Consider the following 26,351-nt stretch of genomic DNA (forward strand, 5'->3'; position numbering starts at 1 on the left):
CCAGTCCTCATATGCCCAGCACTGTACTGAACAATTCATGACTGTTATTTCACTGGATTCTCAGCCATTGACCCAAGTGCTTTCAGCCTCACTATCCTTAGCTTCAGCCCCTCTAAAGAAGGCTTGGCTGGAAGTAATGTAAAGAGGGTTGGTGTTTTGTTTTGTTTTTTAATGTGGAGCTGGGCCAGCTGGGGATTTTGGTGATCTCGCCCCAACTTCTCCCACATCAGCTCTTCCCTTTCTGTGATCCATAGTGCTACTTGGGTTCTTGACTTTGGGAGGCCTATTATGCTAGCAGATTTTGATGGTTATAGGGCCTAGCAAGGGAGCACCTCTTAAACTCAGATTGCATGAAGCTGAACCTGGGCAGTGAGTTCTGTGAACAGGAGTTGTTGGGTTCTGGCACAAACTTATGAAGATCCCATAGTAATTTAGTAACTTGGTTCCTTTTTCCTTTTCATGGGTGCCCATGTGATCTTCCTGAGAAATGTTCTCAACATATCTCTGCTCAGTAACCTTGGTTGGCCTTGTTGCCTACCTTATGGAGTTTGGACTCCTCGGCCTCTTGGAAAAATCCTTCCATAATCTGTTCCCAAATCTCTCTCCTGCCCTGTTTCCCTTTGTTCTCCCAAACCTGAACCCTGTGGCCCAGGCAAAATAAACTTTTTTTTAAAATTTCCCTCAACTACTCCCTGCATGTTCCTTTATTCACTCTTCCTAGAGTCCCCACCTCCATCTTTCAAGGCCTGTGTCTCCTGTAACTTGTCATTGAAGCTTCTCTGATCCCCACTACTGGATTAGTTGCCCCCTTCCCAACTTCTATAGTAGAACCTACACCTTGATTATAGCTCTGATTACAGCGTGCCTTGGGATATGTCACCCGAGATGTGCTCTTGAGTACATTGGTGGAAAGGGACTGTGTCTGTTTCATCCCTCTTCTGCCGGGCACATAGTAGGCCTCTGCAGTGTGTGCAGTCAGATGAGTCAGTGACATTTTTATATACTCGCTTTGGTCTTTGTTTTATGAGCTTTCAGGTTCAGAGTGGGCCTTTGTGTTCTTCCTTCTTTTTGTGCCTAAGGAGAGTCCTAATTTAGGTTGATGGGCCCTAATTATAGGCATCAAAGGTGAGAAAGTGCAGGAATTCTGCACAAGGCAGAATTTGTCATTGCTACTATTGTTTTCAGCCTCTTGCCTTGCCTTTGCTGTGAGTTCTGTTGGCAAGGAGGTGATGTTCTGTTCAGGAACCTGCACTGAATGTGTTATAGTTCACACAGGGGGAAGGTGCACAGGTAGTTTACCAATCAATTGTCCTGACCTTGCCTTCGCCCCTCTCCTCTGGGGACCAGCAGCTACAATTTTTCCTTGCCAGCAGCTTTGCCACCTGGAACAGGAAGGCTCTTTGTTGATTGTAGAGAAATATACCTCGTTGAAGATACAGGGAGCCTGGGCAACATCTGGTTCTTCTTCAGTTTTACATATGAGGAGAGGCCCAGAGAGGGGAAGGGACAAGACTGGACAAGACATGAGTCAGTGGTAGAGATAATATGAAAAGTGAAAGATTCTGACTCTGTTTTCTTCCAGTCTGCTACTTTATAAGAAAATATTGAACATTTATTGAGTACTTATTATGTGGCATACATATACTGTTTTAAGTGCTTTATATGTGACATGTCAAAACTATGTATTTTACACACTTGGAAATGGAGGCAGCTAGAAATCATTCAGCTCTACTTTTGGGTTCTACATGTTTGCTTTATGGGCTTCCCTGATAGCTCAGTTGGTAAAGAATTTGCCTGCAATGCAGGAGACCCTGGTTCGATTCCTAGAGAAGGGAAAGGCTACCCACTCCAGTATTCTGGCCTGGAATATTGTTTGCTTTTAATATGGTTTCAATGACTGTCATTCTAACCAGTGGGGTAGAACAGTTCTTCAGGGTCACCTACCTCCATGAGTGAGTGATGTCCTCCCAGCCATGTCTTCCTATATCCTGAAGAAATGTCTTTAGACAAGTCCAGAGTGTGTTGAAAGAATGAGTGATAGAATGAAGCAAACTGCATGAACATTGGTGGCTCTTAGTTTAGGAATATTAGTATACTTTAAAAATTGCATGTTAAACAAGTCAGGCAGTGAGAGCAAAATTTTAGAAACTCAGTCCAGGAGCTTTCTGTAAAGGTTATCAGTCAGTGATTCAGTTCAGTTCAGTTCAGTTGCCCAGTCATGTCTGACTCTTTGCATCCCCATGGACTACAGCACACCAGGCCTCCCTATCCATCACCAACTCCTGGAGTTTACTCAAACTCATGTCCATTGAGTCGGTGATATCATCCAACCATCTCATCCTCTGTCATCCCCTTCTCCTTCTGCCTTCAGTCTTTCCCAGCATCAGGGTCTTCTCAAATGAGCCAATTCTTCGCATCAGGTAGCTAAAGTATTGGAGTTTCAGCTTCAGCATCAGTCCTTCCAGTGAACACCCAGGACTGATCTCCTTTAGGATGGACTGGTTGGATCTCCTTGCAGTATAAGGGACTCTCAAGAGTCTTCTCCAACACCACAGTTCAAAAGCATCAATTCTTCGGTGCTCAGCTTTCTTTATAGTCCCAACTCTCACATCCATACATGAGTACTGGAAAAACCATGGTGGCGAGATTCAATTCAATAAACACATATTGAGCTCTTTCTACATACAGGACCCTGGTGCTAAGAAATATACACAGAAGAGAGCAGCACATTTCCTGCCCTCCTATAAGTAATTGTGTTCTCAGAGCCTTCTCCCTCCAGTGTAATTGGCAAGACAGATAAGTACATAAATAACTGAAATCAGATTGACTCGAGTAAATGTAGTAAAGAATGTAAACAAAGTGGGAGAAATCAATCCCAACATGACCAAAGGGAGTTCAGCAAGGATTCCTGAAGGTTGGAAATTTTATGCTCGGCCTTGAAGGAGGTCCATTCTGGTGAGAAGGAACAACCTGGGCAGTGGTCTAGAGGTGGGGGTGAGGTAGAGGGAGAGGAATGAATTTGGTGAGGAAGGGAAACAAACTGAAATGATGAATTGTGGCCATAATGTACAGAGGTGTGAAGAGAAGAACACTGACATTTATCTAGTCTCTACTCTGCTTTGTGGCTGAGTATATTAGATGTATTACACACTATGATTTATTTAATCCTCAGAATCCTGTAGCATGGGGATATTTAACCCCAATTTAAAGATGAAGAAACTGGACCTCAGAAAGATGAGAGTGATTTGCCCAAAGTCATGTAGCTCATAAGTGACAGAGCTTGGTCCAAACCTATTAGTGTTGGATTCAGAGACCTGTGTTCTTTTCATTATACTGCAAGACTCCAATGCTGTGACTGGGGCTCTGTTTATTCTGTCTTCAGAAAAGAGGTAAAGAAAGTTGGAGAAAGGGAACATTTTGTTGCAGCACCTGAGCTCTTTAGTTGTGACATGCAGGATCTAGTTCCCTAACCAGAAATGGAACCAGGACCCCATGCATTGGGAGCATGAAGTCTTAGCCACTGGACCACCAGGAAAGTCCCAATAGTAATACTATTGATAATTATTATTGATATCCAATTAGGTATTGGTTTTATAGAAGGTATATTTTTATGACCATTTTCCATACTGTCTTACTCTGATATCATTGCCTTCTCTTTCTTTCCATTGTCCCATCAAGAAAATTTGAAATATAGTCATACCTCATTTTATTGCACTTCGAAAATATTGCATTTCTTACATATTAAAGGTTTGTGGCAACTATATATTGTCAGATGATGGTTAACATTTTTTAGCAATAAGTGTATTTTATTATTTTTAATTAATTTTGATATTAAATTGGTTTAATTTAATTATTAATTTTAATTAAGGTATGTACATTTTTTTAAGACATAATGCTATTGCCTACTTAATAGACTACCATATAGTATAGATATAACTTTTACATGTACCAAAAAACCGAAGAATTTATGTGACTTGATTTATTGAAGTGATCTGGAACCAAACATGCAATATCTCTGAGGTAGGCCTGTACTAGATTGTTCCATCACAGGACTGCAAAGGATGATATGACCAAAACTATCGGTAGGAAAAGGGTCAATTAAAAGTCAGTGGCTCAAAAAAAAAAGTCAGTGACTCATTAGAAGAGTCTTACCTGATTTTTGTTTCATCCACCTGATCTCCACAGCAAACAGGAACAGAGCTGCATATTTATTTCCTTTTGCACAGCCTTCAACAAAAGTGCCTACCAGGAATTCCCTGGCAGCCCAGAGGACTCTGTTCTCACTGCCGAGGACCAGGGTTCAGTCCCTGGTCAGATTACTAAAATCCCACAAATTGTGTAGCATGGCCCCAAAAAACAGTACTCAGCCAAACCCCTTCAATTCACTTGCCAAAAAGTACAGTAACAGTGTCTTTTGAAAAGTGCTGCCTGATTTGGTTCTTCTTTCTCTCCAACTTAAGCCCCTCTAGCCTGATCTTAAGCTGTTTCTTCTTTTTCCACTTTTCATGAATATGGAAGAGTTCCCTCTGATTATAAGGAAGGATGAGATCAAGATTTTCTCATGAGAACCTTTTGTAGACTTAAAACCAGAATCAGATTGGGCCTCATCTTCTCTTCTGGAGGCTAAACAGCCATGTTGTTTTCTTTTACTTCACTCTTAAAACATATTTTCTGTTGCTTGGATCACATTGGTCATGCTTTTCTTTCTCTTAGGTCTTTCTCCTTCTTGAGAATGACCCAGACTGTGCTTAGTCTACTAATAGGAGTCCAACTAAAACAGTTTAAGGGCAGAATAACTTCAGATGTTTTCATTCATTCATTAACATTTATTGAATGTTTGCCGCATGTCAGGCACCGTGCTAGGGGTAGGGGACCCAGAGGTGAATCAGACACAGTTTCTTCCCTGTGGCTAGCTCACAGTCTAGGGGGAGATGTGCAATAAAATACTACAGGTACCGTGATTGAGTTATGCACAAGTGTGGGAAGCTGGAAATTGTTCAGTGAAGTTAGGCAGAAACTGTCCATTTTGCCTGGGCTACAGATGAGGACTTCTGAAGAGGGGTGGTAAGATACAATGCCGGAGGGGTGGGCTAGGGCAAGATTGTGGAGGCCCTGAGTGGCAGCATGGGAGCTTGGCCATTCCGGAGGCTGTAGGTACCCATTAGAAGTGTTGCAGCAGGGAAGCACCAGGTTCAAATCTGGCTGTTCGAATAAAGGACAGAGATACCACAAGCTTATCTGTCTTATCTGCGCCCCACTGATGTTTTATGGGGGGAAATGTCTTATTTGTGTCCTTGGTTTTTTTTCTCGAAAGCTTCTATAGAGAGACTAGTTCTTGAACTCTGAAAAAAATTCATTCCCTGTATAGCAGAAAATTCATGAATAATTAAGAGAGAGTTGGGTGCTTGACCTGTATAAGATCCGGTGGCAGACCAGTCTATGAGATTTGGCCCAGTCACATTTCACTCTTTCCCAGCTCTATACCAGGAAGAGGTGCGGGAATGAGGAGAGGGTTCCAGGGCTCTTCTGGATATTTCATATGAAATGCTAAGAAGATTCAGGTAGTGTGAGTGTCAGAAGTTCTTTCTGAGGAGGAAAAGAGGCCCACTGAAATTTGGAATGGTGTCAGAAGGAATCAGGGCCAACCAGGCACTCAGAATCCTGGGTCACATGTCGGAAAACCTCCAAGTTCTGACTCTACCTTTGTACTCTGCTCTCCGTTTGTTCTCTTCTGCTGCCCAGTTGTGGTTTACAGAGTGGCTGGATTGCTTTCCAGAGTCACAGCTGGTCTGAGGAAGCAGTATCCCAAGCTAGAGTAATAATTACTGTTTATTGAGTGCATACTATAAACCAGGCATTGTGCCATGAACTTGATACAGATTAGCTCATTCTCACAAAATCCCTGTCACATAGATGTTACTGCCCCTTTTGATAGATGACAACAGTGAAACACAGAGAGGTTAAATATTATGTCCAATACCTCATTATTACACGATAAAGCTAGACTCTGAATCTAGGCCCTAATGACTCAAAAGCCCACTCACTTTCTCTCTCCCCAGCCCTGGAGTGGCTCCAAACAGAATAACATGAAAGTCCATAAAGAAACTGTGAAGACTGCTAGAGGTGGAAATGAACAGAAATGTGTGTGTGTGTGTGTGTGTAGAAGGATGGAGTTGGTGAGGAAAGGAAAGCTGTATTGGCAAACTATGGCCTACAATCCATATCTGGCTCACCACTTGTTTTGGTCTGGACTGCAAGCCATTTACATTTTTAAATGGCTGGATAAAAGTTCAAGAGAAAATTAATGTTTTGTGACACAAAAATCATATAAAATTAAAACTTCAGCATCCATAAATAAAGTCTTACTGAAATATAGCCACACTCACTCATTTTCATATCATCTCTGGCTACTTTTGCTCTGCAAAGGCAAAATTGAGTAGTTGTTTTGACAGAGGCCATGTGACATACAAAGTATAAAATATTGACTTCTGGCCCTTTACAGAGAAAAACTGCCAACCCCTACTATAGGCAATAAGAAGGGACCAAAAGATTCAAACCTATGGCAAGACTGAAAGCAAAGAGTTAAAAGTCAAGGGTGTTCAAGGTTGTCCCTGGAAGCATTGTTGCCATAGGGAGAGGGAACATAACCTGAGCTTTGGTAGACCTTGGAAATAGTTGCCTTGGGCCACAGAGATTTGTTTGGGAATAAAATGCACAATAGGAGGGATTATTCTATGTGTTAATGTTCTTTTCTGAACAATAAAGAAATATTTTATGGATGAAATAATTCATTCAAATATTAACTGAAGCCCTTTTTTGTGCCAGATACTACATTAGATGCTGGAAATACAAAGATGAAAAAGATACGTCCTTGCCTTTGAGGAGCTTACAACCTCATGGGAGAGCCACGTGTGCATGAGGGGAGCCAACTCTAAGTATTACAATAGTAGGTGTGCTTTCAATTCAATGTTGGATGAAGTAGAAAAAAAGCCAGGGACTATTCCTGTAATTTGTGGGACTGCTCTCAGTAATTTATAATGGGCCTGGAAGGATGAATGGGTGTTATTTTTCAAGGAACTACATACCAGGCTGAAGGAGAGCCTGACCGTAGTAATAGTTGGAGCTTATGAGGTTGGAAAAGAAAGCAAAATTAGAAATGATTTAAAGGTTCTGTGGCTAAGTGACTGGCAGGGTGATAATGTGATAGAGAAAAAGAGGAAGGAGGTGGTAGCTGGGGGTTGGGGACAAGTCCAGTTTGGGACATGTGATTTGAGGTAATGATGAAACACATCCGGCTTCCAGTTAGGAAAACACTTTAGAAATGTTAGCACGAGGGCCTAGAATTCGGATTTAAACTACATTTTCAGAGCTTTTCCGTTGGGAAAAGGGGAAGTACATACTCATTGCATAGAGAAATTGACAAATCAACCTTGGCAGCTGGTAAGTGGAGCCATGAGATTAAAAATAGCAGTAGACGTTCGGAAAATGAAGTCATCAGATGGAAAACCAGCAATAGTGAGGCAATTGGCAGAAAACCTTGTTCCTGTTCATGCCACCTGCTGTTCTCAGCATCTACTTTTCCTTTCTGACTCTTGCCTCCCCACTGTATGTCTTAGACCTGACCACTGGGAGAGGGACCCAAAATTCATTCCTCTCTAAATAAGTGGACAACAGAGCAGTGGCAGCCTTTACCTTCTGTGCTAGGCTCTTCAGGGAACAAAGGTGTCCATATCTGTTATCCAGGTCCAGTTCCTTCTTTTTGGGTCTGGAATGCCACAGTAGAAGCATAATTTGAAAACTTTAACCCAGACACTTGTTAAGTCAAAGCTTTGTGTCAGCATTTTAAATGCTTCAATGCCTGATTTTAAAGACTGGGGAAATCTATGATTGCCTTGTGATTACCTACTTACTGGTATAACACATAGATTTAGGGAATACAGGTTGATCTTTATGTTCTCTGGTGATTAAGTCAGTATCTTTATGTCCTTTCCGTTTCTGCTTTCTGAAGATTTTCATGCCAGATATGATGAAGCAGAGGCCGATGGAGAACTGAATAATGTCTGCTGTGCACAGAGGCCATTGAAACCTTTCCTGTAGCTGGAAAACCGCAGCCCCCTAACAGAAGCATTATTGCGTTTGAAATTTCAACTTTACAAAGGATTCACTTCGCAGAGTTGGGCAGACCTATAGGTAAGATTGGATGCCCACATTTTACTTAACTTTAAAAAAAAAATTGTTACCTTTTGGCCACACCGGACAGTTCATAGGATCTTAGTTCCCCAGCCAATGATGGAACCTGTGTCCCCTGCATTGGAAACTCAGTCTTAATCACTGGGCCTCCAGGGAAGTCCCTTACTTAACACTTTAGATTGCATCAGGTTGAAATTACAGATTTCCCCGCTATCTGAAAGTAGAACCTTCTGGTTAAACTTTCCTTAAGCTGAAATGGTGTAAAGCAGTTATCTTAGGACACATCTTGCTAATGGATGCACAAAATAAATGGAGCTCAAGCGCAGATGCTCACAGATAGAGTTCCAAGCTCCATCAGCTGGATGCTGAGTGTAGTTCCTAGGGAAGGAGTTCAGTGGTGCCACTCTCACTGCTTATGGTGCATGCTGCCACTGTAACATTCAAGATGTGCTGAACTACATTTTCACTTTTCATCCTTTCTCATAAAAAGGAAAACCCTCTTAGTATTTCTTGAAAATGGGTACATACTAACAAAGGTCTTTCATAAAAGCAAAGTGGCATAAAGCGAACTTTCCATAAGCGGCGTAGACCTATATCTGATATTGCCAGAGGAAGGAGTAAATCCGAGACTTCAGTGTTCAATTGGGCAACTGGGATTAGCTGGGCTCCTTGGCACGCCTAAGACAGTTACTAAGCAGGGAGAAGCACAAGAAGAAAACGGCGGAGAGGGTCATAAGGAAAACCATGCAGTAAATAAAACATTTATTCCCTTTTAATTATAAAGGTAAAACAACTGTATCATAACAAAACAAAATCAAATACAACAGAAATATAAAAAATAAAATTCTGAACCCACTTAATTTCATTCTTCCCAAGTAACTGCTGTTAATAATGGCTTGAAATGTATCTTTTCAGGTTTTTAAAATAAATGTAAATGTATCTGAGGACTTTTTGAAGGGTTCTGTATGACATGCTGACTTGAGGTCTCATCATGCCTCAGAGTTACAGCAGTGCCTCATTTGCTGATTGGTTTAGCTGTGGGCTATGTGAGAATGGCTTTAGCCTGACCTGTGAGTTTTCCTACTTGGCTGCTATGTCACCCTCCTTCGGCTGAAGCTTGCCAGGGACACAGACTTCCCTTGCTTCCCATCCCAATGAGCTGCCCTTGGTGAATTCTCCCCTTCTTTGATGGTACTGCTGTTCTTACGTTACCTGACTTTGGTTAGGTAACACATATTGAGGTAACCCTTTGTGCCTGGTTCCATACAAGGCAGTGGGGATGGTGAGAACTTAGGCCCCATGCCTTCCTTTGAGGAGGGTAGTGGTCTTTGACTCTTCCTCCATCTCCAGTCACTGGGCAGGATCAGGACCAGCTTTGCCTCTGTGGCTTCATTCCCTCTCCCCATAACACCCCTCACCTCTTTTTCTTCCTTTCTGTCCCCACCTCTGCTACACACCTTCCCTGCTTTCTTCCAGGTTGCCACAGCCTCACTCTGCCCTTCAGTCCCCTCCAGCCTACAGTTTGTTTTGCCATCACAGCCAGTTTGATGGCCTTAAAGCAGGGGTCCCCAACCTTTTTGGCACCAGGGCCCAATTTCTTGGAAGACAATTTTTCCATGGACTGGGGATTGTGGGGTGGTTTAGGGATGATTCGGGTGAGTTACACATCTGTTGTGCACTTTATTTTAATCTGATGCTGCCACAGATCTAACAGGAGGCCTGGAGGTTGGGGACCCCTGCCCTAAGGCATAGCTCCAGGGGTGGCTAGTCCCTCCCCATTGCCTAGAACAGTGGTTCACAAATGTGCTCTGCAGACCCTGGGGCGCCTTGAAAACCTTTCAGGGTATCTACAAGGTCAAAGCTGTTTTCATAATAGTGCCAGGATGCTGTTTGTTGTTGCAGAGCAACAACAGGCAAACTGCTGGTGCCTTAGCACAAATCCTGGCAGTGGCACTGACCTGTACTCGCAGTCATTGTATTCCTTACCACTACACACTTCGAATTGTTTTTAAATGCCGTTTTCAGTTAAATCTGTCCTTGATGAAGCAGTAGAAATCATTAATTTTACTGAATCTCCTTGAGTACACAAGTTTTTAATATTCCATATGACACAGTGAAAATGTTCAAAGCACTCCTGCTGTATATCAAAGCACAGCACTTGTATTGAGGAAAAGCACTTGTGAGATTGTTTGTGAATTGCAAGCTGAATTAGCCACTCTTTTCATTTTTTCTTGAAAGAATAAAGGACTAAAGGTTGGTGAGGCTGGAAAGTAGATGGGCACCAGATGTTGAAGGGCCTTGTGGGCTGTATTAATAAGCTTGGATGAGCTGACTTAGGCTTTTTATACTATCCTGCTCACTCAAATCCAGTCCTTTACTCCTGCTTGCTATTTCTTTTTTTTTTTTAATTGAGACATAATCAACATACAACATTATATTAGTTTCAGGTGTACAACATAATGATTTGATATTTGTGAAATGATCACCACAGTAAGTCTCATTAACATCTATCACTGTACACAGTTACAGAATTTTGTGCTTGATGAGAATTTTTAAGGTCTACTCTTAGCAACTTTCAAATATACCATACGGTATTATTATGTATAATTGTCCTGTGTTGTATGCTAGTCACTCAGTCATGTCCAACTCTTTGTGACCCCACGTACTGTAGCCTACCAGGCTCCTCTGTCCATGGAATTCTTCAGGTAAGAATACCGGAATGGGTTGCCGTTTTCTTCTCCAGGGGATCTTCCCAACCCAGGGATCGAACTCCACTCTCCAGCACTGCAGGCAGACTCTTTACCAACTGAGCCACCAGGGAAGCCCTTATAATTGCCATGCTGCACATTCTGTCCCATGACTTATTTATTTTATGACTAGAATTTTGTACCTTTTGACTCCTTTTACCCCCAATTTCACCCACCCTTTACTTGCCACCTCGAGCAATGAGCAGTCTATTCTCTTTTTTAAGATTTCACATATAAGTTACATTCACTGATCATATAGTATTTGTCTTTCTCTGTCTGACTTATTTCACTTAGCCTAATATCTTCAAGGACCATCCATATCATTGCAGATTGCAAGATGTCATTCTTTTTTATGGCTGAATACTATTCCATTGTGTATATATATATGTCTGTATGTGTGTATCTCATGCTCTTTTATCTGCTTATCCATCAGTGGATACTTAGATTGTTTCCATATCTTGGCTGTTGTAAATAATGCTGCTGTGGGCATGAGGGAGCAAGTATCTTTTCAGGTTAAAGTTTTCATTTTTCTTCAGAAAAATACCCAGGTGTGGTCATATGGTAGTTCTGTTTTCCTGTTTACCATTTCTTAAGTACACATTCTCTTTACCCCCTCCACCTTTCCTCTTCTCATTCCTTTTACCAGGTGATGCAGTGACAGCTCTGAAGGCTACACATGATCCCAGAATCAGAACAGAGGAAGAAGATGGTCCTGAAAGTAGACCTTTTGCCCCTGGGAATCGTACTACCCCCGCCCTGTTTGAGGCCTGTTGTGAATCATCACCCCACTGGAGCCTTAGTGGGCCTCACTGTAGTTGAGTGGTAGGCTGCAGTCTGCATAATGCTGCCCAGCCTTGCTGCACCCTGGACTCGGGGGCAAACCTGTGAAATACTGTAGACCCTTGGAATCACATTCACAGGCCGTCCTTTGATCAGGACAAGCTGATTTCACCAGGTGCTCCTTTCATCCATCATGTGTTAAATTGGACTGGCTTCCATTTGAGTGTGCCCTTTCCTTGATCTTGTCCCCTACATAGTAATGATACCACAAGAAATCAAATCAACCAACTAATCAGTCAGACAGAAGAGTACAGTAGCCTTGTCCTGATATCAGAACTGCCATGGTATAATGTAGTTGGACTGGCTGGTAACAGGCCAAAACACAAAATACAAAACTACCCTAGAGCAAGGGAGAGGAAACTTCTGCATAATTAGATTTTAGATTAATAGTGATAATGTGGTAAGTCATGACCTTGTTTTATGTAAGGTAGAGCCGCCCAATGTTTTTGACATCATAGTACTCAGAGAAAATGATGTTGTTCAGCTGGTGAGAGGATCAGTAGCTCACAGCACATCAGAGGGGAGGCTCCATGCTAAGGTTTCTAGATAAAAGCATTCTTGTCTGGCCCCTGGCTAACTCTGGCTGCCTGTCCACTTCTGCCTTTCAGCATTCATGTTTAAATATACTGTAATAGTTAAAAGCTTGAATTCTGAGCCAGACTCTCTAGATTTAAATCCCAGTTCTGCCACTCACTAGCGGTATGATTGTGGCAGATTACTTAATCTGTTTGTACCCAGTTTCTTCATCTGTAAAATGTGTATAATAATTATACTTACCTTATAGAGCTCTAATGCTTGAGTAAGTCAGTTTATGTAAACTGTGGTATTTGTAAAATGCTTAGAACTTTGCCTGGCATGTGGTAAGCATCAAGTCAGTGTGGTGTGTGTACTCTTACTACTACTTCAGAGAAGTAAATGTTCCAGGCCAGACTCCCCAGCTCCTCCTCCCTGCCTCTTCCTCTGCCCAGATTCCTCAGTCTCAGCCTCTTCCTTAGGAGTGTCCATTGCCCTTCCTTTCATTTCCTCAGTTTCCTTTCAGTTTCTTAGTTCTCCATTTGTTTGGGGGCCCTTAGCCAGCTGATGACTGAGAAGACAGCTGAATTGATAATTATCCTCAGCAGCTTACTGCCACCACTATTCATTCTCTAGAAAGCTCCAGTGACTAAGGGAACTACTCTCACAGGTTGGAAAGTGAATTATAGACCTTAACAAGAATTCTAGGGTAGTTGGGAGAGGAGCATGAACTAAGCTTGCCAAGCTGACATAGCCAGCAAAGTCATGTTCTTGGGGAAGAATTATCATCTTTGGTGTCATGCACCAGATGTTCGTGCTGGTTAGTTCTGTCTAAGCTCTACCAAAAGGTGGAGAACAGATCTGGTGCCTTTGGGGGCAGTGTGGCTCCTAAGACTTCGTGGAGAAATGACACAGTTCTTTCAGAAGCTGGGCCTTGAGGTCAGCTTGTGGGCTGAACAGTAGATGGGTACTTGCATGTCAGGAATATATGTGGCTCTTATAGCCCTATGGGGTAAGACCCCTCAATGCATTTGTGCTCTGTGAGTTCTCTGGGCCCTCTCCACATGCAGGAACCAGGTTGGTGGTTGGATCGTATCTTTAACACCTACTACACTTCCACTTGATAATGTGTTTTACAAAGAAAGGAGACTATGCATCCCTCCTCTTATTTTAATGGAGAAAGCAAGATAAACTTATGCCAAGGAAGAGAAACACATAAACTGGTGATGGTGATGATACTATGATGGTGAGACTGCATATGATCTGCGTCTGCTCACCCCTTCAACTAACTTATCACCACTTCCCCACGTCCTCTACATTCCAGCCAGCCTGAACGACTTGCAGTTCCACTAGCCGGCCACACAACCTCTTCTGCAGGCCTTAGCACATGCACCTCCTCTATCTCTCTCCCCAGCCCCCACCTGGCTGGTTCCTGCTCATCCTTCAGGTCTCAGCTTAGCTGTCCCTTCCTCCAGTGACCAAACTGAGTTAAATGCCTGTCTTTTGCTCCACAGCACCTGGTACTCCCCTGTCATAGTACTTATCCCGCTGAATTGAAATGGCTTTCCATGTCAGTGGATTTAAATTCCATCAGCGTAGAGACTGTGTCTTCTTTTGTGTTCTCACTGTCTAGCACGGACAGCCAGTAGGTGCCCAATAAATATAGTATTTGTTGAATGAATAAGTCAGCAGTGCTTTCACGTCTCTTTTTTCATTTGATCCTCACAAAAGCCTTGTTGATGTAGAGAGCTGGGGGCCTTACTCTGACCTTGTTTTGTATATGAAGAAACTGATCCTCAGAGAAGCTAAGCAATTTACCAAAGCTCACACAGTGTGAAGAGCCAGGACTTAAAAGGGTGTATCTCAGACACAAGTGTTCAATGCATTATTTTGGAGTTGTTTTTTTTTTTCCCACAAAGTTTTTCCTTTTAAAAAACAGTATTTATAAAGATAAAAATTAAAATGGTATTTGTTGTTTTTCATAATTATAAAAATGATATATTCAAGGCACCAGAATTCCTGAAATGTTTTTTTCTCCACCTAGTGTTGAATTTCGATATAAAGAAATCTAGGTATAATTTGTAAAGCTGTACAGACTAAATTCAAGTGTACGTTAGAGAAATAATATTGTACATTTTGTTGAAAAATAAAAACTTGACTGAAACAGTAATAGCACTAAATAAAGTAGTAAACATCATTGTATACCATTTGGAGAATACTGAAAAATATAAAGAAGAAAATAAAAATCACCCCATCACACAGAGAAAACTACTATAGGCCAGATATAACCTGGACTTGAAAGGGCACCATTGAGTTTGAATTCCAGTTAAACAACTAACTAGGTGTTTGGCATTCAGTAGATAATTTAGCTTCCCTCATGGCTCAGATGGTAAAGAATCTGCCCACAATGCAGGAGACCCGGGTTCAAACCCTGGGTTGAGAAGATCCCCTGGAGAAGGGAATGGCAACCCACTCTTGCCTGGAGAATGCCATGGACAGAGGAGCCTGGCAGGCTCATGGAGTAGCAAAGAGTCAGACACAACTGAGTAACTAACACACACAAATAAATTAACCTCTGAGCCTCAGTTTCCTCACTTGAAATATGGTGAAGTACTTACCTTTGGCGATTATTGTGAGAATTAGAGATAATGTATGTAAAATAACCTGTGCTTGGTGCATAATCAACACTCTTTCAGATTGTAATAGTTTAACATTTTTATGTATTTCTGTCTAGTCTTTCTCCTCTGTGTATGTGCATGCAGACTTATGCATACACATGTTTTTTGAAACACTTTTATATTATGTAAAACACTGGGTCCTCACAGCATTGCTGGAAAGGGCAGGTATTATTTTTAAACCTAATCTGTAGATGAGGAAACTGATACTTTTAAAAGGCAAAGTAAGTTGGTCTTGGTGCTACATCTGGTAATATCTGCACTGAACTGTCATTTAGGTCTCCCAACACCAAGCCCACATGCCTTTCTTGTCAGCAGTGTGCTTCCTCTCCAGCTCCACCTCCAATGATACCTAAGCCTTGCCCAAGAGGAAAGCAAGGGCTGGAGGCAGTGAAGTGCTAGCTGAGGTCTGTCTTCAGACGTGAAGGAAGTGCTCACTCCCTCTGAAACAGCAGATACATCATTTGATCCTATAGCAGAGACAAGGCTTCTTGCTAGAAAGTTAAGGACCTTTCAGTCAGGGGGCTTTGTTGAGAGGGAGTGTTTCAGGGAATTCAGTGAATGAAGCCTTATTCTGTGCTGCGTGCAGGGCAAAGGTGTCCCTATATTTCTTACAGTGTGTGCACTTGGTACTTAGAGGGCCTGGTGACAGGCCTGCACCTAAGCCCAAGGATGTGTGTCCTCTCATATCATTTTTATTTCAGTACACATTTTTTGATGCCTCGTATGCGTCTGACACTGCACCATGATTTACTTAGAAGACGCAGGGGTGAGCAGGTGAAGACAGCCCTGGCCTTTAGGACGTTGGAGAGAGCTCAAGGCCAAATAGAACCAGTGCTCTAGCATTAGCTGCTAGCAGGGTGTTAGGAAGCAGTGGATGGAGGACCCTATTTGAGTTCTGTACAGTAACACCATCTATTTGCATAGATTTCCAAAGTATTTGTGAAAACCTTAACTTATTATAAGAGAGGGGAGACTTTTGAGCTGGGCTTTGATGGCTGAGAGGAGTTCTTAGGCCAAGGAAAGGAGGTGAGCCAAGGACCAGCTTGATTGTGGAGCCTCGCACCCTGAGGAAGCCTTTATCAAATGATTACACACATAATAAACTAAGGTCCCAAGAGAGTGTATGGACAGGCTCCAGGTAAAGACCCTTTTGGTAAGATGATGATACATCTCCATCCCACTTCCTGCCTACCCCACCCCACTGTAAACAGAGAAGTTAAATATGTTTTTTCACTTCACTGCCTTCCTACATTTTTTTCTTCCTAGTTTCAAAAACAGCTCTCCTTCAACAAGTTCTGTTTCCAAGGAAGGTCTTAACCATCTGTCCCTTCTGGCATACCCTCTTCCATTGGAATCCATGCAGAATAGAGCAGGTACTCTTTTTTGTGTGCGAAGCCATAAAATCTAATATCGCATGTGTGGCAGTGCTCAGAGGTATGCTGCTTCCAGGAGAGGCTCCCTCAGCCCTGCTGTGGTGAAAACCAAGTATAAATTGCGGCTAACAGGGTTTTCTAGCTAGAGTCATAAGTATGTCTGGGCATCCCTCGTGAACCATAACGCCCCCAGCTCTCTTGCTGCACCTCTCCATTGCTGCCTTTGAGCTGTTTTGCTTGTCCTTCAGCCCTCCTTCAGACCATGGACAGGGGAAGGAAAAAGAGAAGTAAATCCCAGATCTGTCCACTCTGCACTTGGCTCACAGTGCTAGTGAGAAAATAGATGTGGGGAGGGGCGGGAGGGGGCTTGCCACTGGACTGCACACAAGGGCAGGGCAAGAGGGACAGTGGTCCCTCCTCAGCCTGCTGTCCCAATGGCCAGTGCCCCCTTCCTGGGGTCCTGAAGATAAGTGACCCTGTGTTTATTTCTGTAGAATTTCTCACTATGTTGGGCAACTCTTTTCCTTTTAGTTTCCCTTTGGGAGGTTGGATCTTGGGGTGCTAATATTTAAGTTCAATTCTTTGAATTCATAGCATGTTGCAGTCCCCATATATATCTTGTGCTTGAAGCTGTCAGCTAGAGTAGTAGTTTGAGATCCTCTGTGGATTCCTTGTCTTCGTGTGTTTCTCTGTATTCTAAAATGTAAATGAAAGTCTGCTGTCATCAGATCCTAAAAATGGAAGGAAGGATGCACCTCCATTGAGCTGTCAGACACTTGGCTGCTTAACCAGGTTTTTCTGGATCTTGCTATTGAAACACGCCATTGTTCTGTGTGCTTTCTCCTAATGGCTGTCGCATACTTGCTTCTGAGAGCAGTGTACAGTAGCTATGCCTAGACTCTAATCAATCTTCCTGAGCAGACTTGCCATTTTTCTGATCGTGTTCAGCTGGAGTCCTCTGAGAAGAGAGTGGGCCTTTCCCCTCAGTAGGCAAAGAGCCAGCTTCCGTTTCAAAATCTCAGAAAAAAAAAAAAGAAAGAAATCCAGCAACCCAGGCCTGTGTTTATTGAAGGTTGGTCTAAAAGTCTCTCACATTGTATACCCCATCAGCACTCGAGCGCCTCTATTTTAGAAGGATGTAAAGGTTTAATCACCCTGGTGGGGATTTAGACCCAGAGACTTCAGAGAAATCTTATTATTTCTAACTGCAGGCAAAGAGTATTAAGGCTCCACTCTGGATCAAGGGCATGACATGTTCTATAAGTAATTTGTCTTTAACAGGGGAAGGCCCTTACCAGAGTGTCTTAGAAACAGGACTATGATTGGCCACTGGTTCATTATTCCTCCTTTTCTCTTTCCCCCTCTCGGTCTCCTGCTTTATTTTCTCTGGCCCCACCCTTTCCTGTCCAATGTCTAAATGTCTGCCTCACAAATCCTCCCTTTAAGGTGGAGAGCCAGATGCCTTCCAGGGAGAGATAATAATGTTTTTGTAAAATGACTGAATCCAGCAACTCGGCATAGACCTGTCAACGGCAGACTTCTGAATGGACCCTACCTGCATCCTCTCAAATAAGGAGCTGAGGAGGGAGAGTGTACCCCGGCCCTCACAGGCCCTCAAGTCTATGCTCTTGGACATGAAGGAATTTAGGGCCACCCTCAAACCGAACCCCTACCCTGTTATACCTTCACAGAAGCAGTCTCCACTGAGGGCCTTTTGAATCCTTTGCACATCCACAGGGACGTTACTGAGCATGTCACTTTATTTGTATGGACTGCCCTCCCAAACCCATCTCCCTTTCTGCTTAGCTCTCTGGGTCCTACCTTTCTGGTGCTGAGGCTGGAAGATGTCACAGGTAGGATTCTGCTTATGGATTCATTGCTCAGTTTGGGTGCACATCTAAATCCATGTGCAAATGAGCTTGGTTACAGCAGGCTTCTGCTATCCTCTTTTAATCTAGCCCATCTGTCTGAGTTCCTTTCCACAGTTAATGATCTCCTATACTGGTTCGCCTTTAGTTTTGCCTCCTGGGTCAAAACAGATCAATAGTCCTCATAGATATTTAAAAGCCACGAGTGTAAAGCTCCTGGGTCTCCCTCCTCCTCTTTCTTCTGGGTAAACTTATAGCTTGATCAGTCCAGTGATACTTCCCTTCCATCTCCTCTCTCCTCACAGAGATGGGTAGCAGTGAACCAGTTCCCATTGCAGAAAGTGACAAGAGGAAGAAGAAGAAGCGGAAGGCCCGGGCCACTGATTCCTTGCCAGGAAAGTTTGAAGGTTGGTCACTCTCTTTGATCTATTAGAGCTGGGTTGGTGACTCCCCAAGCATGCAAGCATCCTGGTAGCCCTGAGTATAGATCTTAGAGCCAGCTTCATGTTTCTCCATGCGATAGGCATGAAAGATAGGAGTGAGAGACATGAGCATAGAGAAAAAGCCACGTGAGGACACAGCAAGAAGGCAGCGTCTGTAAGCCTCATAGACACCAAATCTGACAGCACCGTGAATCTTGGACTTATGGCCTCCAGAACTGTGTGAAAATACATTTCTATGGTTTAAGCCGCCCAGTCGGTGGTATCTTGATATGGCAGCTCTAGCTGACTAATGCAGTTTTAAGCTGAGAAAATTAAAAAAAAAAAAAAAAGGTGAGGATGAGAGGGTTTATAGAAAGTGGGTGACAGAGAGAGCACCAGGATGGGGAAAGCTCCCAGATGATGCACAGGCCTCCTCTGAATGGTCTGAGCGCTTCATCAGGGAACAGAAAGGCAGCCGGTCACAGTTGCACTTGGAGCAAGATCGCCTGGTATGTTTCAGCCCCTTTTCAGATGTGATCTTTCCCTCAGCTAGTCTTGGAGGAGCTGCTGAGAGGTAGAGCAACCATGGCAGAGGAAGATGAAACATCAAAGGCCGTGGCTCTAAATGAAACTTAAATCTTCTAGGCAGTTCCCTGGCAGTCCAGTGGTTAGGACTTAGCGCTTTCACTACTATGGCCTGGGTTCCGTCCCTAGTTGGGGAACTAACATACTGCAAGCCATGTGGCATGGCCAGACCAAAAAAAATAATAAACTTAAACCTTCTATCAGTAGAGAATTCAGCTCCTAGAGATTGCAGCTATTTGTGCTGGATGACTCTGACTCCATTTGAAGAGTACATGTTGTGTTCAGGGGACATGATCAGGTCATCAAACATTTTGAACACTGTGTGTGAGGCACCAGGCTCAGAGCTGGTCCTGTTATCACCGGGCACTGGATGAGATGAAGTGACTCATTGGACACACCTGAAAGTCTCAGTCGCTATTCCTAGGAGTAACCAAGGAATGACAGAGTGACCCCCCGCATCTACTTTTGTTTCCTTCATTGTGAGATCTGAAATAGCTTCCCTATATGGTCCCTCTTTCCAGCACTGCAGACATACTAGTGAATTGATTGTTTTGTAGCGTGGTCCTAAAACAAACCCTTTATAAGTCAGGAATATTGGACTTCCAGCCACCAACCTGTCCTGACATGTGCAGAGGCTACTATCCAAGTATCCATTGTGAGAGAAGCATGTCATTTAAAATACAAACAGCTGTAAGACCAAACAGTGATGGAACCAAGAAGGTGCTTAGTGTAAGGTTTTGTCTGTTTGTGTTTAACAATAGATGTGTGTGTGTGGCAGAGGGGGTGAGGGTGGGGAATGAACAAAAGTCCCGAGGGTTTTAGAAGTTTCCAAATCAACAGGTCTTTCTCTTTCAATGAACAAGAGAGTATTTCCTGTTATTCACAGATGACTTGTACACTTATGGAGTTTCTCATAACTAAGTGATAAAATCTAATTTCATGGTTAACAGTATTCTGCGGGTTTTAATGCTAGGCTACCTTTAGAGGAAAAAGCTGAAGAACAGTGGCCAAGGGAGGAGGAGGTCAACTCAGCAGAGTCCTTGATGAAGCTGTGGCTTCCTTTAGAAGGGGTTTGGAGAGCTTGTGGTCTTTGTGAGCCTGGGAGATCACCTAAATACACTTACAACCCAGGGCTATTGCTGTGTTAGAATTGCTCTGACTCAGCACTCTAAAAACCTCGAGGCATCCGTTTGCATCTTACTTCTCTCTCCTGTTTCCTGTGGGCAACTGCTGGAAACTTCTCAGAAATCTCCAGTGACTTCCACTATGTGTGGTATAAAATAAAACAGTGCTTTATTCCCCTTTGTATCACCAGTTCCTAGCACAGAACTGGGCACGTAGTAGGTACTCAAAAAATGAGTGAGTGAATGAACGATGTCCATTCAGATCACATCCCTTCTGTGAGGATCCCCCAGATCCACTGAACAGATTTAACCTTTCCCTTCCCCTGTTCTTTTTTTTCTTACTGTGTTTTGTCCCTCTCTGGTTTATTCTGGGGTCACTTGTGTACATACCTGTCTGTCTTCCCTAGCAGACTGTGACTCTCAAAGGCCAGGGACTATATTTTATTCCTCACTCTGTCCCTATTGTGAGACTAACATGTTGTCTGGCACACAGTAGGTGCTTGGGAAGCATGTGCTGAATTGAACCCCCTTCACTGACCTCATCTCTAAAATGAGGAACAAGATCCTGCAATGATACCTACTTGTGAAGCTGAGTCCCAAGGCAGCCGGGAGCACTAGTGGCCTTTCTCATCAATGAGCACTGCCGAGTCCTTGAGCACCTGCGCTGTCAGCCTGGGGAAGCCAAGTGACACAGCTCTTCTTTCCTTCTCTGCAAAGGGGTGACTCATCTTGTTATGCTTCTCCTCCGTTTCACCTCTAGATGTGTACAAGCTGACCTCTGAACTGCTGGGAGAGGGAGCCAATGCCAAAGTTCAAGTTGCTGTGAGCCTGCAGAATGGCAATGAGTATGCTGTCAAAGTGAGTGTCTCATCTAGATGCCAGGCTTTACTTGGCGGATAGTGAGTCCCAGCTTGTCCTAAACCAGATATGTTTTACATTTCACAGCATAGTGGCTTAATAAGAATGGGAGCCCCAAAGCTGTGTTCACTGGATTCGGCGGTTTCTCTACTTACTTGCTGTGTAACATTGGACAAGTTACTTAACCTTTCTGTCCTTCAGTTTCTTCATCTGCATAATGAGTGTGATAATAGAACCTATATGGTATTGTTGTGAGGTTTAAATAAGATAATATGTGTAAAGTGCCTAGGGCACTTCCTCTGGTGAATGAAGTCAGCTTCAGAAAACAGTCAGATTTGGAATTAGAAGGCCTATCTGAATCTCTTTTTTGACAAACTACTACTATTTGACTTGGGACAAGTCACTGAACCTCTTTGAGTGTCAGTTCTCACATTTCTAGAAGGAAGATAATAATACCTACCCTTCCAATCTCATGGAGTGGTTATGAAGATGAAAACAAAAGTGAACTGGTAGAGGTAGAAACATGTCACAGTTTACAAGATGCTGTACCAGTGATGTGCACCAGTGTGATGACCAGGACTAAGTGCTCAGCTTTGGGGCGGGAGAAGTATCTTCCAGCTACATGACCTCATAGTGGCTCACCTTGCCCCTCTGCTCTTCTGTTTGCTGATGCTACATGAAAGAAGGGTTGGATCTAAAGCAGTAGTTCTCAAAGTGTGGTCCCTGCATTATCAGCATCAGCACAACCTGGGAACTTGTTAGAGACACAAATTATCTGGCTCTATCCTAGACCTGCTGAATCAGAAACTCGGGGCACGCCCCAGAAACATTAATTTGAACCATCCAGGTGATTCTGGTACCCACCAAAGTTTCCAAGACATCTGCCTGAGCCAGCAGGTCTCATCGCTGCCTCAAATGGGTAAACCCAGCCAAACTGGCTTCTGAAAGATATGTTTCTCCTTTTAACCAAATGGTCATAGTCCCAGATGGAATTATAAAGGAGAACACTTATGCTAAGCCACAGCCCTTTTTGCTGGAGTGTTGCTTCGTGTGATAGCAAAAGCATTATCTTGATTCCTTGTTCTAAACATATCAGTATAAATTTCAAGTAATTTAAAAAAATATGCTTAAGTGGGTAAATGTAAATGAATTGTCAAATATTTAATACATTTGTGGATGACAGAACTATTCCTTCAAGGCTGCCCTTCCTCCATGCTCCCTGGCATCTTTGGGCAAATACCAGACCTGGGCGTGCAATGCTTCAGTTTCAGCAATGCTGCCCATGTCTCACATCTCTTCTGTTCTTTGAAAGTGCCCCAGATGTGAGCTACTTCTCCAGCCTGGCTCCACTATACTTGATTTTATTAGGGCTTTTCACAACAGCCATCCAACTGATGAATCCTAGAGTCTTACTCTTGGAATGGAATTTGAAGATAATCTGATCCTGAGCCTCCCTTGTAACTCCTCATAGTTTTTCATGTTTTGCACACCCCTACGATCTCTGGTAGCAAGAGCTCTTTACCTCCTCAGAGAAAATTACCCCATCCAACTATGCTGGATAGTTGCCTGCTAGGAATTTCTTCCTAACTTTGATCTGCTTGATTAACAAACAAGCTGAATAGCTTCTGTGCCCCAGAACCATGCCTCTTTGACAGCTCAGAACGGGAGTCCAGTGGTCTACTAACCAATTTGGACTTATTTGGAAAATTACACTTGGTTGTAGATGTGTGTGCTGCTACATATTGGAGACATTTGAAGTGTCCTTGGTGACAGTCTTGGAATGAAGGACCCAGATGTCTGCCCACCCCACACATGGGACTGTCAGGCAGTGCCAGCTCTGTGGAAGACTTGCTCACAGGCTCTACCTGCAGTGGTTTGGGACTCTGGATGGGTCTGTAGAGATGCACAGAATCAGCCAGTCCCCACATAACCCCCCTGCTCATCTGTTGGCTGGCCCATTCCTTCAGTCAGTACTTGCCAAGCATCTCCAGTATAGGTGGGGAGGGGGAGCAACTCACAGCATCGTTGGAGAGAGAGAGCCTCCAGGTTCTCTGAGCAAAGTTGTGTAGGATATAAGCGGATGTTGGACAGTGAGGGCTTTAGAAGCAGCTCTGGGCTTGAATGGCAGCCCTGCCACTTAGCAGAGCTGTGGGCCCAATGCTTTACCTCTGCCTGTTCTTTCGGGATTGTGTTGTAAGGATTAACTGAGATTATGTACCTAAATGACTTCATACAGTGCCTGCCAAAGGGTACGTTCTCAGATGAATTGCAGAAGCGGCATCTGAGCTGGGCCTTGGAGCTTTATTTCCTCTTCACTGTATCCCTTATCCCCTTGCTCTTCCTCCAGCACTAGAAGATCCTTCAGTAGAACTTGTAAGTTCTTACCCTTAAGGCAGAGAGAGATGCCTTCAGAGTAGGAGCTTGGTAGAGCTGGTTCTTTGTCTTGCTGGCTGCCTCAGTCTCCCCTGGGCTTCTGGGATAACAACCTCACAGGCTTCGATGGCGATGTACTTGGCCAGAGTCAAACAGGTGGGCTGGAAGGTCCTGGGGCCAGTCTGTTGCTTTGCTGACAGAACCACAGTGCCTGTGTCACCATGGCCTACTCCAGACTTGTGCTTGACACTGGATTTGGGCTGAATTTGGCCTTGTACTCTGCCAGAGGGCACCTGTTGGGAGTGTTTTGACCAGGTGGGTGTATATGACAGGTTTTATTTTTCACACAGATCATTGAAAAACATGCAGGACACAGTCGGAGTAGGGTATTTCGGGAAGTGGAGACTCTCTATCAGTGTCAAGGAAACAAGTGAGTATAGTGTTGGGTGACTTGCTGCTTCCCTGGGGGAATGGTTGGCTGCAGAAAAGGAAGTTGTTTCTCACCATCTCCCAACACCAGCAGTTAGCTCTTGCTCCTTCCCCCACAACTGTATTTAACTCTTTCCATCTTACAATTTTTAAAAGAGAGAGAGAAAGAGAGAAGCAGCAGCAGCAAAGAAACTGTCTTCTGTGTAGGCTGAAATACTGTACATACCAGGAATTTAGGCAAGTTAGAAGAGCAAGCAATCTGAATCAGTGGCTACTTGGAAAAAAAATAGGTTTTATTTCTTGCAAGCACCTGTAGAAAGTAGATTGAGTGTTGCCTAGTAGAAATCTGTAGAGACCTGCTTTAGTAAATAGATGAGGATGATGATAACTATGGAGACTATTTGTGCTGTTTCCTGTTTCTGGCATGTTTACATATGTGCAGCTACTACTAAGGCATCCCTCATAGCTCAGTTGTTAAAGAATCCACCTACAATGCAGGAGATCCCGGTTCAATTCCTGGGTCAGGAAGATCCACCAGAGAAGGGATAGGCTACCCACTCCAGTATTCTTGGGCTTTCCTTGTGGCTCAGCTGGGAAAGAATCTGCCTGCAATGCAGGAGACCTGGGTTTAATCCCTGGGCTGGGAAGATCCCCTGGAGAAGGGAAAGGTTACCCACTCCAGTATTCTGGCCTAGAGAATTCCATGGACTATACAGTCCATGGGGTTGCAAAGAGTTGGACACGACAGCAACTTTAACTTTCAGCTACTACTAAGGGTCCTGAAACCTTGTTTAACACTCTTTGCGTAATAACTGGGCCAAGGTGGTCTCTAGCCCTGTCTTATTCTGCTCACCACCAGCTCGGAATGAGTGGCTCTCCCACTGTGGCTTTAAATCAGGGTCACCTCTAGGACTCTGCTTCCCGCTCTCTCCTGTCATGGCAGGGTCATCAGGGAGCCAGTGGCCGGTATTGATGGCTTTGTCATTAAGCTTGGAAGAAGGGGGCTGCTGTTGATTTAACTCCAGGCACTGCCTCTACAATCTTCTTTCAAATTAGGCCATTTTGGCCATCTTATTCGGACGCCTTTTTGCTAGTAAAAGCCCGATGTCTGTCCCAAAGTGGTCAGCATTTTTTTATGAGGGACAGATTTTTATTTTCAGCCCTGCAGCTTCTGAGTTCAGCATTACAGACTCTACTTGGTTTATTTCATTCTTTAAAAGAAAAAAAGCCCCCAACACCTCTGATATCCAGGCTGGTGGCTTCCCTACTGAGTTACAAGATGACCTTGTTGGCAGAGCGCAGTAATGCTCAGGCAGACAGAGAGTGCTCACTGGGGAAGGCCACAAGTGCTATGGTGGTGGGGAACGTGGCCGTTTCATTAAGTAGCGCTTAGCAGTTAGGGTCTAGCGGTGCCCACGTTAGGCCCCAAGTCTATTTGACAGATGTTTCCATTTTCTCCAGGCAATGTAAATACTACCCCGTGATTTATGGGCAAGAGGGAGGGCAAGTAATTATTTGCTGCTTGCCTCCAGGACACACACCTACTATTCAGTGTTATTAGCCGCAATTGCTTCCAGTCGGCTGCAGATTTTATTCAGTTTAATGTGACCGGGACTTTTTTTTATAACTCTACCTAGTGGGTTTTAAGGTTGGGGTTTGACAGCACAGACTTGGTGAAAACACCAGAGACTAAACATTATGGAAAGATAAGGTGACCTGAATCTTGCTAACACCGTTGGCTACTTCTTAAACCTGGGTCTTTAATAAGCATTCTGATTGCAAGTTGATTTCTGCCTGTTACAGAGCATGTTTTTTTATCTATTTATAAGTGAGCTTCAATATATAACACCATTTTCCCTTTTTTCCTTTTCCTCCTATTTTTCCCTATTTAAGGCACATTTTGGAGCTGATTGAGTTCTTTGAAGACGACACAAGGTTTTACTTGGTCTTTGAGAAATTGCAAGGAGGTACTTACTGTTGAGCATGTGTTCGGACTTCTGATTAAGACCCAGGGTAGTGATCATCCATCATGAATCCCAGAGACTTCTAAAATGAGTCAAGCTAATAAAAAGGATGAAGGACTTAAAACTGCCCTTGATTTGGGAGAAGGGAGGCCGGAGGGAAGGATGATAATTAGCATTTTGCAGGACTTAGAATGTCATTGGTGTGTGCATTCTATAAATGCCTTCTCATTATAACAGGGCTCATATATAGATATATTTCATCATCAATTTATCAATCCATTGTTTTGGCATATTCACTATTTAATGAAATTAATTATGGGGCAGAAGCTCTTACATACATTGCGAAGTCCAAAAAGGCTCACCACAGGAGAGGAAGGATGCATTGTT

At 43.5% G+C, this 26,351-nt stretch overlaps 1 protein-coding gene across 17 annotated transcripts in view; it reads left to right on the forward strand.

Moving 5' to 3' along the window:
- MKNK1 (MAPK interacting serine/threonine kinase 1) overlaps positions 1–26,351 on the forward strand; it is a 42,706-nt gene that overhangs the window by 1,107 nt on the left and 15,248 nt on the right. For 3 of the 17 annotated variants that reach the window (XM_081488519.1, XM_081488510.1, XM_081488522.1), the window contains exons 2-8: positions 6,826–6,946; positions 8,009–8,190; positions 16,235–16,341; positions 18,515–18,616; positions 21,101–21,198; positions 23,922–24,001; positions 25,894–25,967. In XM_081488519.1, the coding sequence (XP_081344645.1) occupies positions 16,326–16,341; positions 18,515–18,616; positions 21,101–21,198; positions 23,922–24,001; positions 25,894–25,967 (370 nt within the window). In that variant the 5' untranslated portion in view covers positions 6,826–6,946; positions 8,009–8,190; positions 16,235–16,325. Of the gene's footprint in view, positions 1–6,825; positions 6,951–7,300; positions 7,441–8,008; positions 8,191–11,583; positions 11,893–16,234; positions 16,342–18,514; positions 18,617–21,100; positions 21,199–23,921; positions 24,002–25,893; positions 25,968–26,351 lie in introns of those variants that run through there. The other 14 variants (XM_081488521.1, XM_081488515.1, XM_081488524.1 and 11 more) reach the window with 8 other exon arrangements.

Source organism: Giraffa tippelskirchi, chromosome 5 (assembly GCF_054371585.1).
Source record: "Giraffa tippelskirchi isolate mGirTip1 chromosome 5, T2T-mGirTip1v1.2.pri, whole genome shotgun sequence".
NCBI classification, from domain to species: domain Eukaryota; kingdom Metazoa; phylum Chordata; class Mammalia; order Artiodactyla; family Giraffidae; genus Giraffa; species Giraffa tippelskirchi.